Raw genomic sequence first — 17,544 nt, 5'->3', positions numbered from 1 at the left:
TCTACATTTTTAAATCCAAAGGGTTTAGAAAGCGGTTAGAAATTGTCATTTGGCTATGATAATTAATTTTCGTGTAATCTTATTCCTAGCCTGCTATAACAATCACAAACACATTTACAATTTCCAGCCTGCTCTAATTTCACATATTTAAAGTGTAAAATCGATGTCTCTTGAGTTCTGTGGTAATCACTATATCATATTTGGGCCTTGTTAACCCGCCACCTATATCTTATGGTAAGTTAATTGTTTAAATCTAAATGGTTTAGAAAGCGGTTAATGAAATTGTCATTTGGCTATGATATTTTTTTTTGTGTAATCTTATTTCTAGCCTATAACAATCACAAACACATTTACAATTTCTAGCCTGCTCTAATTCGACATTTTTAAAGTGTAAAATCGATTTTTCATGAGTTATGTGGTAATCACTATACCGTATTTGGGCCTTGTTAACCAGCCACCTATATCTTATGATAAGTTACTAACTCATTATACAAGAAATCGTTGTTGGGCTAGATATAGAACGTGTCTCAACTCAGATGTTTTTTCCCAAGCTTACACGTCTCTTTTTAACCCCACAATTAGAAAATACCCGATTACATAACCCTAACTTTATCTGTAACCCCAATTTCTTCCTCCGCTATTTCCAGAAATGGAGAAGAGTCAGAGCTCTGCGTCAGATGCTACGTCCATCCCTCACTTCGAAGGTAGGCGAGTTGCAGCAACCCGTTGTCACTGTTCCCGCACCACCACGGCCATGAAAGCGTGTAAGCTTGGCCACTGTAACCCTTCTCACACTTTTAATTATGTAGGTTGTGGAGATTACTCGTTGACTGGCTTCCTTTTATAGACAGATCGTCAAAACTTTCCTACTTATCCTGTGTCACGTACTTGGAGCGGGAGATAATACTTAGGCTAATCATTACTAAAACTACCAATTATCTTTTGTCTCGATTTTCCTTGCCATGCAACAACTGTGTAACGGCCCGATCCCCCGGCGTCCGACCGGGGTTATCCAAAGGGCGTTATGGACACGTGTCTACTCATTTAGACAACCCTACGTGTCCCGTTACTGATCCCGAGAGCCGACGGGTGCATAACCTTCTTTGAAATACCGTCACACCCACATCCATATACTTCTACTTACAGTCCTGCGCACAGGGAAATGGAAATGGAGGAGTGAGCAACAAGTTACTCAGTGAAGTGGCTCTAGACCAGCCTACCCGCATGACACTCTATACTACTCTATGCGGGAACTAGGACTGACTAGCCACTACAATCAGGTAATGTATTTTTATCATTTCATACTGTCATCACTAATTGTCCACATTCAATTCCATACATTTCTAGCAACCTAGTGATCAATCATTACAATGAACTCACTCATTGCCACACACGTTAAACCCTAGACTTAACCGACTCATCATACCAGACCGACTCGATCCTATGACACCTTTAACTCCCCGTTACCCGACCATGATGCACGTTTTTATATCCCGCCTCTCGCGGTTGGCACTTCGTTCTTATTATCATTGGGTAGCTCCCACTAGGCTTCTACCCCATATTCATGTGGATTCGCCACATCTCCTATGGGTGCTTCCATATTCTTGTGGATTCGCCACATCTCCTATGGATACCTAGCGTGAACTACTGCCACACATACTTTCCTTAGACTCTATATGCTTTCCCCACCCATGCTTAACTGTAACCTTATTCTTTCATACTTTCACATCCTTATCCTTTCACATCCATATCATTTTCACTTATCCCTTCCCATTCTCATTCGCTTTCCTTTTCATTTAGACTTGTACTTGGACTCATTCACTAGACGCCACCCGTTATCGGTGCCACACACAATACACATTGCACTCAAGTTCTACTTCAATAACATTAACAATCATTACTCATCTATCAGCTTAGCATTCATTTCCCTCTAGCATCCTAGCTTTAATCACAAACCACTCATGGGACTACACATCCAAACATACAAGCATAAATTACCAATCAATCATCGCTACCACAACTCCATTTCAGTTTACTAAGTCCCATTTAACAATATGAGGGTTCTTATGCATCGTGTTCCATTCATCTAACATCCTAGCAATAATCATGATCTGTCATCCTAGCTTTCAAACAGGGTCTAATCAACCCTAACTCCAACATAAAGAAGTATACAGTACATGAGAACAAGATGGGTTCAAGACACTCCACCTTAGCCTAGATCTGGATCTGAAACAAGGGACAAAGGGGATGAGATCTGAACAGATCTGGAACAAGTAAACAAGAGAGAGACGAGATCTGGCCACCACCACAACACCACACAGCCACCACCATCACCACACTCGGACGATCACCCCACCACCACTTGGACGACCACCACCACCACCACCGGCGGCTCGGCTTGCTCTCAAGGGACTCGCGGCGAGGAGAGAGGAAGAGATCCAACAGAAAGAGAAAGGAGAGGGAGAGGGAGAGAGAGAGAGAGAGAGAGAGAGAGAGAGAGAGAGAGGCGTGAGAGAAGAAGAGAGAAAAGGAAAAGAGAAACTTGACGGCTAGAGTTTCCTAGTCTCTCTAAATCTCTGCAGAGCTTCGCTCCAGTTTCAGAATGAGAGAAAAATGAGAGGAGGCTGCTTCATTTATAGAAAAAGGAGGGAACCCTAGGTCATTTACCCTAATGGGCTGCAGTCTTAACGGGCTCTCCTTAAGAAATTTTTGGGCTAGGAACCGGACCGTTACAATTCTCCCCTGTTAATCGGAATTCGTCCCCGAATTCCAAGGCTTCAGACTCCCGAACTTAACACCCGATCCCGAAAGGAACTCACACAATCACACATCATACAAGGGAGGCACACAAGGCGAGAACAACTTTGCTCGGGATTTTTTTTAAAAACCAATAAATGAATTAAGCTTAGAAAGAAATTCTGCAAGTAAAATGGACCTGATCAAAACCTTAATAGACTTATAGATATAGTGGGTGGTTTTGAAATCGTTTTCAGAACTTTTAGGAGAATCACTACTTTCACAAACTCTTTTCTTTTAACGAAAACAAGTTTTTTTTTTAAACGTCGGAAATGCTGATCCCTTAGGACAGAACTAAGGGATCTTAACCCGCTCTGATACCAATTGTAACGGCCCGATCCCCCGGCATCCGACCGGGGTTATCGAAAGGGCGTTATGGACACGTGTCTACTTATTTAGACAACCCTACGAGTCCCGTTAGTGATCCCGAGAGCCGACGGGCGCATAACCTTCTTTGAAATACCGTCACACCCACATCCATATACTTCTACTTACAGTCCTGCGCACAGGAAAATGGAAATGGAGGAGTGAGCAACAAGTTACTCAGTGAAGTGGCTCTAGACCAGCCTGCCCGCATGACACTCTATACTACTCTATGCGGGAACTAGGACTGACTAGCCACTACAATCAGGTAATGTATTTTTATCATTTCATACTGTCATCACTAATTGTCCACATTCAATTCCATACATTTCTAGCAACCTAGTGATCAATCATTACAATGAACTCACTCATTGCCACACACGTTAAAACCTAGACTTAACCGACTTATCATACCAGACTGACTCGATCCTATGACACCTTTAACTCCCCGTTACCCGACCATGATGCACGTTTTTATATCCCGCCTCTCGCGGTTGGCACTTCGTTCTTATCATCAGTGGGTAGCTCCCACTAGGCTTCTACCCCATATTCATGTGGATTCGCCACATCTCCTATGGGTGCTTCCATATTCTTGTGGATTCGCCACATCTCCTATGGATACCTAGCGTGAACTACTGCCACACATACTTTCCTTAGACTCTATATGCTTTCCCCACCCATGCTTAACCGTAACCTTATTCTTTCATACTTTCACTTATCCTTTCACATCCTTATCATTTTCACTTATCCCTTCCCATTCTCATTCGCTTTCCTTTTCATTTAGACTTGTACTTGGACTCATTCACTAGACGCCACCCGTTATCGGTGCCACACACAATACACATTGCACTCAAGTTCTACTTCAATAACATTAACAATCATTACTCATCTATCAGCTTAGCATTCATTTCTCTCTAGCATCCTAGCTTTAATCACAAACCACTCATGGGACTACACATCCAAACATACAAGCATAAATTACCAATCAATCATCGCTACCACAACTCCATTTCAGTTTACTAAGTCCCATTTAACAATATGAGGGTTCTTATGCCTCGTGTTCCATTCATCTAACATCCTAGCAATAATCATGATCTATCATCCTAGCTTTCAAACAGGGTCTAATCAACTCTAACTCCAACATAAAGGAGTATACAGTACATGAGAACAAGATGGGTTCAAGACACTCCACCTTAGCCTAGATCTGGATCTGAAACAAGGGACAAAGAGGATGAGATCTGAACAGATCTGGAACAAGTAAACAAGAGAGAGACGAGATCTGGCCACCACCACAACACCACACAGCCACCACCATCACCACACTCGGACGATCACCCCACCACCACTTGGACGACTACCACCACCACCACCGGCGGCTCGGCTTGCTCTCGGGGGACTCGCGGCGAGGAGAGAGGAAGAGAGGAAGAGATCCAACAGAAAGAGAAAGGAAAGGGAGAGAGAGAGAGAGAAAGAGAGGCGTGAGAGAAGAAGAGAGAAAAGGAAAAGAGAAGCTTGACGGCTAGGGTTTCCTAGTCTCTCTAAATCTCTGCAGAGCTTCGCTCCAGTTTCAGAATGAGAGAAAAATGAGAGGAGACTGCTTCATTTTTAGAAAAAGGAGGGAACCCTAGGTCATTTACCCTAATGGACTGCAGTCTTAACGGGCTCTCCTTAAGAAATTTTTGGGCTAGGAACCGGACCGTTACAAACTGTGTCAGACGTGCACAGCCTCTGATCGCCCAAACTACCTATCTAGTTTCACGTAATAGGAGCGGGGGTTATACCCTAGTCCAATCATTACAAAAACCCCATAGCTTCTAATCGACGTACGCTTCTTATTTTCTATGGAGTATAAAGGCAGGTTGGTCATTTTGCATATCCCACTTGCAAATTGCTCCCCACACAAATCTTATATTGGGCATTTTACTAATTTGTCAATTCTCTATAAATTTTGGGCCAATTCACTCAAAATAAAATTATTTACTAAAGAGCATTGGAGAGTAGTTAATCCTCAACCTCGCGAGTCTTTATACATGTCACCACCACTTAGAGCTAATAAAAACTTGTGTCAAAATGTGGCCAATAATATTCATAACTTATTGGCGGTCGAAAGACACCAGCTTCTCTTACTTCCCCCAGGGCCACCACTGTGGGTAGAAGATCTATCCATCTTTAAAATCAATCAAAGCGAAAACAAATATTGTTTTTGGTTTACTTCATAATCATCTCACTTTGGAATCGTTTGTCTCACTTTGGAATCGTTTGTTGAAATTGTACACATAGCTAAGTTTATATCCATATTTTGAATAAAATATGTTAACAGATGAAGTTCTTACAAAGACATTGTTTTATATTAACCCAAAGAAAAATATCTTTAAACTCTTTACTTCCCCCCCCCCCCCCCCCCACCCCCCCCCCACCCCCCCACCCCGGTGAATCCGCACATGCTCTATTTTTATCTGTTGAAAAGAGATCAGAAAGGTTTGGGTCAAAATTTATCATTAATTAGGAAAATGATATCTTTTTTTTACCAAACTTTTCTTATACTTCCTCTGTTCTGTATAGTGTTATTTTGACACTATTTCTATAACAAAAAGTCTTATTTTAGATTATAGTGCAACTTATATTTACTTTAATTTTTATATTAATTGCAAACTGCATTGTTCTTAAAAATATTTTTATTTTTCAAATTTTATTGATTATATAAAAATATGTAATAAAAAAAACATAAATACATTTTGATCACTTTTAGTTTGCATGTAAAATGTCAAACTGACACTCTTTGTGCAATAGAGAGAATTTAATACGTCGGACATGTACACTAATTATGAAAATGTTATCATGCTTGCGATTGAAAAAACCATTATTATTACAATTGCATTAAATGAAATGGTGTCACGCATCCAATTGTTAAATGATATATACAGTGGTTCAAAGCGGTGGTGAAAGATACTCTTCAAATATATAATGAGGGAGGCGTTGGCAAATATCTTGGCCTACCCGAGCAGTTTGGACGACGCAAAAGAGATCTGTTTGCGTCGATTGTAGACAGGATCAAGCAAAAAGCTAAAAGTTGGTCCACTCGATTTCTCTCTACAGCCGGGCAACTTGTTATGATAAAGAGCGTGCTCTCACCTGTACCCTCTCATGCTATGACCTGTTTTAAGCTTCCGGTCTCTCTATGCAAGAGGATTCAGTCGGCCATAACCAGATTCTTTTGGGATTCCAATACTGATAATAGGAGGAAAATGGCTTGGGTTTCTTGGGAGGATATGGCACAAATCAAAGCTAATGGAGGCTTAGGATTCAGAGATTTTCTATGCTTCAATGATGCTTTTCTCGCCAAACTACGCTGGAGAATCTTACACAATCCATCCTGCCTCCTAGCGAAAGTTCTATTTGGGAAATATTGCACCCACGAAGAATTCCTGCACTGCCCGGAGAGAGCTTCGGAGTCTCATGGATGGCGTGGGATTTTATTAGGCAGGGACCTCTGATATCTTGTGAATTTACATGTTTTTAACTTCTTATTCTTGCATGGTTTGGTCATTTAGAGCATCATTTAGGCACATTTAGGTTGCATATCATTGCATTTGTACATATCAGGTGTTGGAGAGCACCATGGATGAGTTAGAGGACCATTGGTGGGATTTTCAGAGGCATTTGGAGCTCAAAAAGGAGTGTTTAGAGTGGTCATTGGGCGAGCAAGGCATGGGAGCGACCAGTCCGGAGCGACACCACCAAGTCGCTCTGATCACCCTACTGGAGCGACCTTACTAGAGCGACAGGGAAGAGTCGCTCGCGTATTGATCACCCGGAGACAACGAATCCGGAGCGACCTCTCACAGCGACACAGCGAGGTCGCTCCCGAATCCGGAGAGTGAAAGATGAACACGGATGAAAGCCTTAAAATCTCTTCTGAAGCTCAAAATTTGTGGAGACACTGGAAATTGAGTTAGCTTTCCAATGGAAGTGGTTTCAAGTCATTTGAAGCTGTATTGGACAAGTTATGATCGATTTACTATAGGTGTATCAATCCTTGCCGGGGACCACTTGAAAGTTGATGGGATCAACCAACTTCCCACTATCTTCCACCCACCTTTCCTTTGCACGATTTTTCCTACTTTTCTGTATAATATTTGCTTTCTTATTATCAAAAGAGTGGGCAAGAAACATATTATCCAACTTTGTAATAATTTAACTTGTCAAAACTCTCTCTCTTTGAAATACATTGTTCTTGGTGTTCTTGAGTGTTCTTCATTGTTCATCATCTGTTCTTGAGTTTTAATTTCGTTTTGCTTGTTTAAATCCTTGTTTATCTTTATTCTCTGTTGTATCTACTTGAATATGCTTCAATCTATTATGAGATTAAGTGTTTTCATGGAGATTAGTGAGTAGTTTCCTTAAGAATTCATGGGTTAGGGAGATTAGAGTAACTTAGTGAAGATCTATGGTGTTATTGTATTAGATCCTTGTATGAACTTGCTTGTTGAGTATTCTTAATGCTTGTTTAGTCTTGATCACTCTAAACCTGATTTCTAAACACTTCTCATCAGACATGATTAGATGAAGTGTTTGAATCAACTCAACTAAGCTCTAGTGAGATTAGCCAAGGACACTTGATGTTAAAATTGCTAGATAGTTATTGAACTTGAACTTAAAGATTGCTTGATTGAATTAAGCCAAAGACATTTGATGTTTAATGATTTCTAAGCAAATGGGCATTTACCTAGACATAGGACTTGTCTAGAATTGTGTTTAGACTTAAGAGATTACTTTGATTGAAAGCTTGTCACCTAGATTGGATCTTAGTTACTTGAAATCAATTCCCTTAGCCCATGGATTCACTTGTTTATATTTCTAGGATATTAGTTTGTTACAAATCATCTATCTTCTTGTTTGCTTAGATTAGGAAGGTTTGTGTATTCTTGGTGTTATAAGTCTCTAGTTCTCTGTGGATTCGATCCTAAAATGCTACAATGACATACCATTCGATTGTGGTATTGTTGGCACATTAGGTTAATTGGTGTGTGCTTAAACGCGTAATCAATTTGGCGCCGTTGCCGGGGAACTAGTGGATTTATCATTAGGATTTCAATCTTTCTTGAGACTAAGCTTTATTTTCTTATGTTTTGTTTTGCTTTTGTATAGCTACTAATCTTTTATTCTAGATTTTCTCTTTTGTAGTGATGGCTTCAAGCTACTTTGAGAAGCCACAAGAAGAGGATGACACATTTGAAGATCACATTGAAGATGAGCCCTATGTGTTTGTGGAGCCACCACCCTTTGATATACGCATACTCACACCAGACCAAAGGGATGAGTTGCATCGGCTTCAGAGAATGAAAGAGAATCGGGACAAGACAAAGAGAAACCTAGCACAACTTATCCGGATACACCTCATTAGGGACCGAGCAGAGTTTGAAGAAAGGGAGGTTACCCAGTATGAGTTAGATGCTGCTTGTGCCCTTAATGAGGTAATGTATTGGGCTCCACCACTCCAACTGGAAGGTATAGAAATTTCCACTTTAAAACTTCAACTCGAGGAAATATGCTTGCCTTGTGGTGAGAATAATATCTCTGGTCTTAATTCTCTTGTGCTCATGAATGAATGTCTTGATCTGATATGTGAAACTAAGAAACTAGATGAGTTGAGAATAGAAAAGCTTGTTAGAGATCATATTGAAGTTTGTTTTGACAAGAGCTATCTATGTGCTTCATTTGATCTTGAATCTGAGTTTTTCATTCTTGATGAACCTAGACCTCTTCTTGAACTTCCTGATTTAGGGGATGAACTTGATGTGGATAAGCTCTTGCTTGAGATAGAAAACCCCCATGCTGAAAACTATCATGAGAATGTGAACATTGTGTATTATTTGATTGATGGAGATAGAGTTGACTACTTTGTTAAAACCTCATTTGAACATGTAGTTGATTTTGTGTTTCCACCTAATGCTTTTGATTCTCATGATCATCTGAACCTCAAGGAGCATTTCATAACTCATGTCATATCTTTAGTGAAGCTCTTTGAGGAAAAATTTGTCTATTTTCTATGGACAGTAGTGTGCTCCTTTGCATACTTGGTTCCTTGTTCTTGGAGGAGAAGGACCAAAGGTGCATTGGCTCAGCCTTTTGATACTTATGATTAGCAAGCACACAAAGTCAAGCTAGAGACTTAAAACAAGCTCACTTGGGAGGAAATCTCAAGAGTATCCTTTGTATATATGTGTGAATGTTTTTAATAAATTGTGTGAACTATCCTTGTTTGTGTGTTTGTTTGTGTGAATTGTGTGTGATTTCAGTTTGGAAGGTGCTCAGGAAAAGGAAAAGATTCAAAAGAGGCTAGGAAAGAAACACAAGTGCTGTGGAGACATGCTCATAGCGACATATCCATAGTGACATGCTCAAGTCGCTACAGTCACAAGGTAAGTACTCTAATCCGGTTTAAATTCTCTCCACATCTCTAGTAATTTTTATTTTACTTATCATGTAAACCACTCCAAATTCAAAGTCACACAAGAGACTGTGTGATTCGAGTGTGGTGGGGGTACTATAAAAACTGATCATTTTGCTTGTTTTTATTTGGATGATTTGCATTTGACATATCTAGCACTTTGCATCTGTGTGGATTTTAATGATTTGCATTTTGGATTTTTTTGTGATTTCTAAATTAAAAAAAAAAAAAAAAAAAAAAAATGTGAGTTTTGAATTATGCATAGGGAGCCATGATTGAAATTGCCATGAAAAGAACATATCTACAAGCATCTCTCGAGCCTTGAAAACTCTTTTTGAAACATGTTGCTCATATGATATTGACATTGTTCTTGAAACCAATTACAAACTGAACTTGGGCATAATGAATTTAATCTCTCTTGCATATGGGCACTTGCATACTTGATCATGGATTTCATACACATTTGGGTTATCTTATTCCATTTATTATCCTTTGATTAACCCAAATGGCACTCCCCTACCCTTAAACCCTTGCCATTCTTTGAAACCAATATTGATTTGTTGAGTGAGGTCTCTTATTGATAGCTTGTCATGTGCAAAATCTTGAGAGTATTGGGAGCGACATATGTTTGTTCTCATCTATTGCTAGCATAAGATCCTCATTTGAACTAGCATCTAGGATGGTGAGTGAGTTTGTGTGTTTTTAAGTTGTTATATCTTGGGTTTGAGAGAAGAGAAAAAGATCAAAGAGTGTCAATAAGAAAAGAAAACCAATAGGAACCAAGAAAATAAAAGAAGAAAAACTCTTAAGTGTGTCAATTAGAATTCCCCAAAGTAAAAAAAAAAAAAAAAAAAAAAAAAAAGAATGAAAAATCATAATGGGGAAAGAAAAAGAGTGTCAAGTTCTTAGTTGGTTGATCATGTAAAAAAAAAAAAAAAAAGAGAGTTCACTTGGTGAGAAATGTGAGTGAAGTGTATATACTTGGGTTTTGAAATATAAAAGATGGGTAGAATTTGTAATCACTTAGGAAGAAGAGTAGAATGATGAGAATGAGCTATGTATGCATGAATTGCTCCTAGTCTTAGATAAATTTTGCATAATGATCATGCTCCTTGTTCTTGAGTGATTGCCACCATTAAAAAGATTGTATTTGAACCTTTCTTTTTATTCAAAAAGACCATTAATCTACCAAGCCAAGTGATTGAGATCATGTGCCCATTTGTGAGAATCCACCTTGTGTGTGTGTGTGAATGAATGTGAGAATTGGTTGAAGTTACTTGTTGATTGATGAGCATTGCACTTTGTATAAAGAAATAAAAAGAGGTTGATAGGCATTGAGAAGCTAGACTGATAAAAGAATGACCAATGATTGTTTGCTATGATCATTTGGAATGTTGTAGAAGAGCTAGGATGTGTGTCTTTTGGCTATGAGCTCCCTTTTTCAAACTTCTTCCTTCTTAGGACTTGAAAGTTTACTTGAGGACAAGTAAAGGACTAGTGTGGGGGAGTTGATATCTTGTGAATTTACATGTTTTTAACTTCTTATTCTTGCATGGTTTGGTCATTTAGAGCATCATTTAGGCACATTTAGGTTTCATATCATTGCATTTGTACATATCAGGTGTTGGAGAGCACCATGGATGAGTTAGAGGACCATTGGTGGGATTTTCAGAGGCATTTGGAGCTCAAAAAGGAGTGTTTAGAGTGGTCATTGGGCGAGCAAGGCATGGGAGCGACCAGTCCGGAGCGACACCACCAAGTCGCTCTGATCACCCTACTGGAGCGACCTTACTAGAGCGACAGGGAAGAGTCGCTCGCGTATTGATCACCCGGAGACAACGAATCCGGAGCGACCTCTCACAGCGACACAGCGAGGTCGCTCCCGAATCCGGAGAGTGAAAGATGAACACGGATGAAAGCCTTAAAAATCTCTTCTGAAGCTCAAAATTTGTGGAGACACTGGAAATTGAGTTAGCTTTCCAATGGAAGTGGTTTCAAGTCATTTGAAGCTGTATTGGACAAGTTATGATCGATTTACTATAGGTGTATCAATCCTTGCCGGGGACCACTTGAAAGTTGATGGGATCAACCAACTTCCCACTATCTTCCACCCACCTTTCCTTTGCACGATTTTTCCTACTTTTCTGTATAATATTTGCTTTCTTATTATCAAAAGAGTGGGCAAGAAACATATTATCCAACTTTGTAATAATTTAACTTGTCAAAACTCTCTCTCTTTGAAATACAATTGTTCTTGGTGTTCTTGAGTGTTCTTCATTGTTCATCATCTGTTCTTGAGTTTTAATTTCGTTTTGCTTGTTTAAATCCTTGTTTATCTTTATTCTCTGTTGTATCTACTTGAATATGCTTCAATCTATTATGAGATTAAGTGTTTTCATGGAGATTAGTGAGTAGTTTCCTTAAGAATTCATGGGTTAGGGAGATTAGAGTAACTTAGTGAAGATCTATGGTGTTATTGTATTAGATCCTTGTATGAACTTGCTTGTTGAGTATTCTTAATGCTTGTTTAGTCTTGATCACTCTAAACCTGATTTCTAAACACTTCTCATCAGACATGATTAGATGAAGTGTTTGAATCAACTCAACTAAGCTCTAGTGAGATTAGCCAAGGACACTTGATGTTAAAATTGCTAGATAGTTATTGAACTTGAAATTAAAGATTGCTTGATTGAATTAAGCCAAAGACATTTGATGTTTAATGATTTCTAAGCAAATGGGCATTTACCTAGACATAGGACTTGTCTAGAATTGTGTTTAGACTTAAGAGATTACTTTGATTGAAAGCTTGTCACCTAGATTGGATCTTAGTTACTTGAAATCAATTCCCTTAGCCCATGGATTCACTTGTTTATATTTCTAGGATATTAGTTTGTTACAAATCATCTATCTTCTTGTTTGCTTAGATTAGGAAGGTTTGTGTATTCTTGGTGTTATAAGTCTCTAGTTCTCTGTGGATTCGATCCTAAAATGCTACAATGACATACCATTCGATTGTGGTATTGTTGGCACATTAGGTTAATTGGTGTGTGCTTAAACGCGTAATCAACCTCCTGATGCAAAATATGGGCTGGGCAGTGGGTGACGGACGACAAATAAACGCTTGGAATGATCCTTGGCTTAGCACGTCAAGACTGGCCAAGCCCATGGGTCCACAACCAGAGCATAGCAGCGAACTTAAGGTGGCCGATCTCCTGTGTAGCGAAACCCAAGAGTGGAACATGGCGAAGATCAACCAAGAATTCCCGTTTAATGCAGAAGCCATTTTAAGCATAAAACCAAGCAAGCTCGGAGCTCCTGACAAACTCTTCTGGCTGCATACAAAGGATGGAGTCTACACAACAAAAACGGGATATGCGGCGGCTGTCGAGTTCAGGGATGAACAGGAGGAAGATAAACCTTTGAAACACCTGAACTCGAACAAAGGGGTATGGAGCCTGAAGACTGCTCCAAAAGTGCAACTGTTGCTCTGGAAAACTCTTCGTGGAGCCCTTCCGGTGGGAGAAGCGCTACTCCATCAACATATTAACATCGATCCTTTGTGCAAACGCTGTGGTGAACTTGAATCTATTACTCATCTCCTTTTTAAATGTGACTTTGCTGATAAAGTCTGGGAGGAAACTCCGTTGGTAAGGAGATTTGATAGGAGAGGATTAATAGATTTGGAAGCTACCTGGATGGGATTAATAGAGAACCCATGCTTACCACCTGTGGGCATTGTCGATGGGCAGCTAGCACCTTGGATCATTTGGGCAATCTGGACAGCTCGTAATAACCTGATCTTTAATAATAAGATCTGCTCTCCGAAAGATGTTATCACAAAGGCAATTGTAGCAGCAAAGGAATGGCTCAACGCCCAGAACAAGGAAGGAAGCAAGGCGAAGATCCCACGAGCACAGATAACTGTGCCATCACACAGCTCTATCATACAAACCGATGCAGCTTGGAATGATGCAACCAAGAATTCCGGGATAGGATGGATCATCAAGCAAACAGGGGAAACTCTGTCGTTTCAGGGATCAGCCAAACTCGTGAGCTCGCCCCTAGTGGCGGAAGCCTTGGCAATGCATGAGGCAGTGAAGAAGAGTAAGGAACTGGGGCTCCAGCAAGTCATATTCCAATCGGACTCAGCTCAACTTATAAAGGCGTTGAACTCAATGGTGGAACCGACGGAACTTTATGGAATTGTGGCTGATATTAGAATTTCTTGTCTTCATTTCGAATTCTCTACCTTTTGTTGGATTCCTAGGGAAAAAAACTCTGAGGATGATCGCTTGGCGAAGCAGGCCCTATGCATTGTATCTGGTGGCACGACCACATGACTCTTTTAATTAATGAATGTTGTGTTAAAAAAAAAAAAAAGAGCTAAGAATCAAAACGGTAATTGGTTTGATCAAGAACAATGGTTTAGTTGTGAATACAGCTGGGTCAATTTGAAGTCATTTGCAATCTCACGTTTAATGAGGGTTAAATCACTAGAGTATTATTATAAACAAATATTTGACTCTTCTTGTGGTTCTTAAGAGATTAATTGCTTCTGATGTGAGTGTGATCTAGTGGATTGGCTACGAACACATCCGGCAAAAATTAGGTTTCTAATTTTTTGTTGACTATTTCTAATGATCAGAATGATTTGTTGTTGCATTTCAAAGACGTGTTCTGGTTGACACATGTGAGAGAGAGGTATAGAGATGAGTATGGAGATTTACAAAAATGAGAATGCAATAAGAAAAGCCACAAATTGTAATGATATTATGGTTAGCTATTTGTTACAGACACAACCTCATTAACAACCAAAGTTGCCCCTTTATTTGTAATGACTCACCTGGTTAATTAAATTAACATACCCAACACTCTTTGGCCAAGGTTGGCTTTGGAGGTTATCTCCATAGGTGCGAGCGTCATAGTGTTGATTGCTGTGTGTCTGTTGGTGCTGCGGCAGTCTTTGTGTGTGGCCTTCGGTTTTTAATTTGAAGCTGGCTATCTATGACCTATCTTTGGTCTTTCTGGTGGTTGCTCAGCCTTTGTCTTCTGGTTCATCATTGCTTTTGATGATGTTGTGCTTCATCTCCTGTAGGTGGCGACTCTTCCTCTCTGGCTTCTTGTGGTTTCTTGGTGTGCTCGGTGGTTCTCCTCTGTTGATGTCTCACCGTGGAGGCACTTTGGAGCTTACGTCAATTCTCGGTGTTAGCTCGTGACGACGTTCTTGGTTCTCTGTCTGGTCTTCAGGGTCTCTGATCTTTATGGGAGTCATGTTTCTCGGTTGGACATCCCAGCGTCATCGACTGGCCACTTGGTCCCCGGTGGTGGGTTAATATTTTGTTCAATGTGTAGGGTTGGATGAGCATTATCAAGATGTGGCTCTTGCTGCATCCCGAGTTATTGTTCTGGCTCGCATTTGTTTTCGAAGTCGAGCCTAATAAGTGTGATTTCGTGGCTCTAGAGGTATCTAGCGGTTGGCGCGTTCGGGGCTCTTTGGTGCGACTAGTGGTCATCGGCTCTCGAGTCATTGTATCCTACTGCTTGTGGTAGTTTACGATGCTTGGGATCTCGTCGGTCGGGTATTTGCAAAGTTGCGTGGGTGTGGTGTTAAAAAGTTGACTTTGATGTTAATGTGGTGATCTGTATAGTAAGTAAATCAGATGCCATACTAAGTCACCATATTGATGCTAATTCACACCAAATATGCTGGACTCCTATACCCTATCAAATAACCAATTATTTTTATAAACAATATCATATAAACATTATTAACCTAAAACCAAGCAATGTTAAATTGGTAGCCAAAAAATTTAGTGGAAAATATAAATCTATCTAGGTTGGAATTCTACCACAAAATAAGTTGGTACTATTTCGGTATCTCCTATGACATTGGTTTGGCTTCATTCTATATATCCTTCAGTCAATTTTTTCTTAACATTAGTAATCTTTCAAAGTCAAAAGACGTGTAGACTTTGATTTTTTCTTCATCAACTGGCCAAAGTAGGTTTTGAAAATTTTCCCCAACTTTTCCATTTATAGATAAGTCATCATAATTTTTTTTATCAAGTGTATAACCTACAGGGCAGTCTCATGATTCCTTCACACTTGAAAATTAGTTTCAACCCTTTTTTGTGCAACTAGTACTGTATTAAAACCAAAAGAAAGAGTCAAGCCCACTAATAGGCCCAATACATCAGAATGAAGCCCAAGAGATAATTTTGCTAACTTATCAGCTTTCGAATTCTCCGACCTAGAGATATACGAGAAATAGATGAAGTTGAACATAGAGGAAATATGATGGATGTCAGAGGCGATTCCATAGATCTCTTTGTCAAATGTTTTGTTGTTTATTGGTCTGATGAGCGTTAATGAGTCGAAGCATACTTGAGAGACTGAAAATCTCGAGTGAGCGTTGCTGCCATGGTGATACCCAATCTGATTGCTAAGGCCTCAGCCATCAGTGGGGGAGTTGACGGAATCCTGAGTCTCTGATACTTGTCTAGCATCTTCGCCTCGTTGAGCTTTGATAATCCAAGCTAGCCATGCCTTCTTTGAGACCTTTTACCACGAAGCGTCTGTCATGCATGTCATCGGGGGCTTATATGAAATATTGGTTTGGAGAACTGATTGTTGGAGCTGTCTGAATGATCAGTTAAAGATGTCGTTGTCTTTTCTATTTACTTTTGAGCTTGATTCCATTCTCTTGCTAACACGAGACCATTCATTGCCACTTCTTCAGGGAGAAAATCTGATCTTCAAAAATCAGTTTTTTTTTTCTGGTCGTCCAGATGCCTAACAGGTCCACATGAGTATAATATTTGTTACTTCTGATGGTGGAAGGCATATGGTTCTCCGCAATTTGACTAACATCGACTGGAAGTCATCTTCAACAAAACTACTATGAGGAGTTGTACCTTGTCCCAAACCTTTACGGAAAAGGAGAACAAAAGAAGGTATTCATATGAAATTTTGGTTCCTAGAATTTGTGGCAACCCAAATATGATAGTATACCTCTACCTTTGCAGGTTATCACCCAAAAGTAACGCTTTTTGTATGATGGACCAAAGGAACACCTTCATCTTTGGGGAGAAGGAGCATGACCACACATCTCAAATCCAGTTGAAATCCTGCTCAGATTGCTGGGAGTTGATACTTGGATTTTGCATAGTCGCTGTAAAGTAAACTGAAGTTGTAGAGTAACACATGATTGGATTGGTTGCCATATGTAGATGTCATGTCTTCTGCTCCTCTCATGCTTGGTTTTAGGCATTGTATCTGCGAAGAAAGATTAGGTAGGATCTTCTGTATCTTTTTCTTGCTCCATTCTAAGGTCATATCCTTTTCTTGTTCCATTCAAGGTCATTGGTGAGACAGTCATACACTCTCAGGTCTATGACCGCTTCTGGACAGGGTCCTAAAGGTTTGATATTATCACTAATAGATATCCAATAATTTTGCCAAACGTTTGTTGATTCACTATTTTTTATCGCCTTTCTGATGCAGCTGGATATTTGGAATACTTCCAAATATCTTGATTATTTACTAGTTTATATGATAATTACCTTTTATTTGTATTTTTCATATTTGGCTGGTTTTCTTGTTTTAATTAAGATTATGGGTTTCTTAGATTTAAGAATTTATTATAAATATGTATTCAAGCCTAAAATTGTATTTAGTTTTGATTTGATTAATAAAGACCTTTGGCTTTTGGGAGAATAATATTATTTATCCTTTGTATTGATTTGATTAGATTCATCGATCAAGAAGCATGTCCCAAGCAAGGTTTCCCTAGAATCCCTTGGTTGAGCTAGCAGGTCCCAAGCGTGGTTCCATAATCCCTTGGTTGAGCTGTTTATCATTGCTTCCGCTTCATCACTCTCCTAGGTTGGAATTTAGCAGGTCACGACCGTGAAGGATGATTCGTCATCCATAGG

General features: G+C 39.7%; 2 protein-coding genes across 2 annotated transcripts; both read left to right on the top strand.

Annotated features, from left to right (window-relative positions):
• Nucleotides 1-8,014: 8,014 nt before the first annotated feature.
• On the top strand, nt 8,015-11,872 carry LOC125590260. Its single transcript, XM_048763660.1, has 2 exons — nt 8,015-9,581; nt 11,232-11,872. Exon 1 carries the CDS (start codon nt 8,346-8,348, stop codon nt 9,303-9,305), a length of 960 nt encoding a protein of 319 aa, XP_048619617.1. The 5' UTR covers nt 8,015-8,345; the 3' UTR covers nt 9,306-9,581; nt 11,232-11,872.
• An 821-nt stretch (nt 11,873-12,693) lies between these two features.
• Nucleotides 12,694-13,950, top strand: LOC106417299. The gene has a single exon (XM_013858124.1). It carries the CDS (start codon nt 12,694-12,696, stop codon nt 13,948-13,950), a length of 1,257 nt encoding a protein of 418 aa, XP_013713578.1.
• The last annotated feature ends 3,594 nt before the right edge of the window (nt 13,951-17,544 follow it).

This window comes from Brassica napus, chromosome C7, assembly GCF_020379485.1.
Source record: "Brassica napus cultivar Da-Ae chromosome C7, Da-Ae, whole genome shotgun sequence".
Taxonomy (NCBI): domain Eukaryota; kingdom Viridiplantae; phylum Streptophyta; class Magnoliopsida; order Brassicales; family Brassicaceae; genus Brassica; species Brassica napus.
The sequence above is the reverse complement of the archived record's forward strand: the minus strand, read 5'-3'. Positions and strand labels throughout refer to the sequence as shown.

What these genes read in the sequence shown, in the direction of transcription:
- LOC106417299 (XM_013858124.1), top strand. Translation starts at nt 12,694, where the DNA reads ATGGGCTGGGCAGTGGGTGACGGACGACAAATAAACGCTTGGAATGAT.
- LOC125590260 (XM_048763660.1), top strand. Translation starts at nt 8,346, where the DNA reads ATGGCTTCAAGCTACTTTGAGAAGCCACAAGAAGAGGATGACACATTT.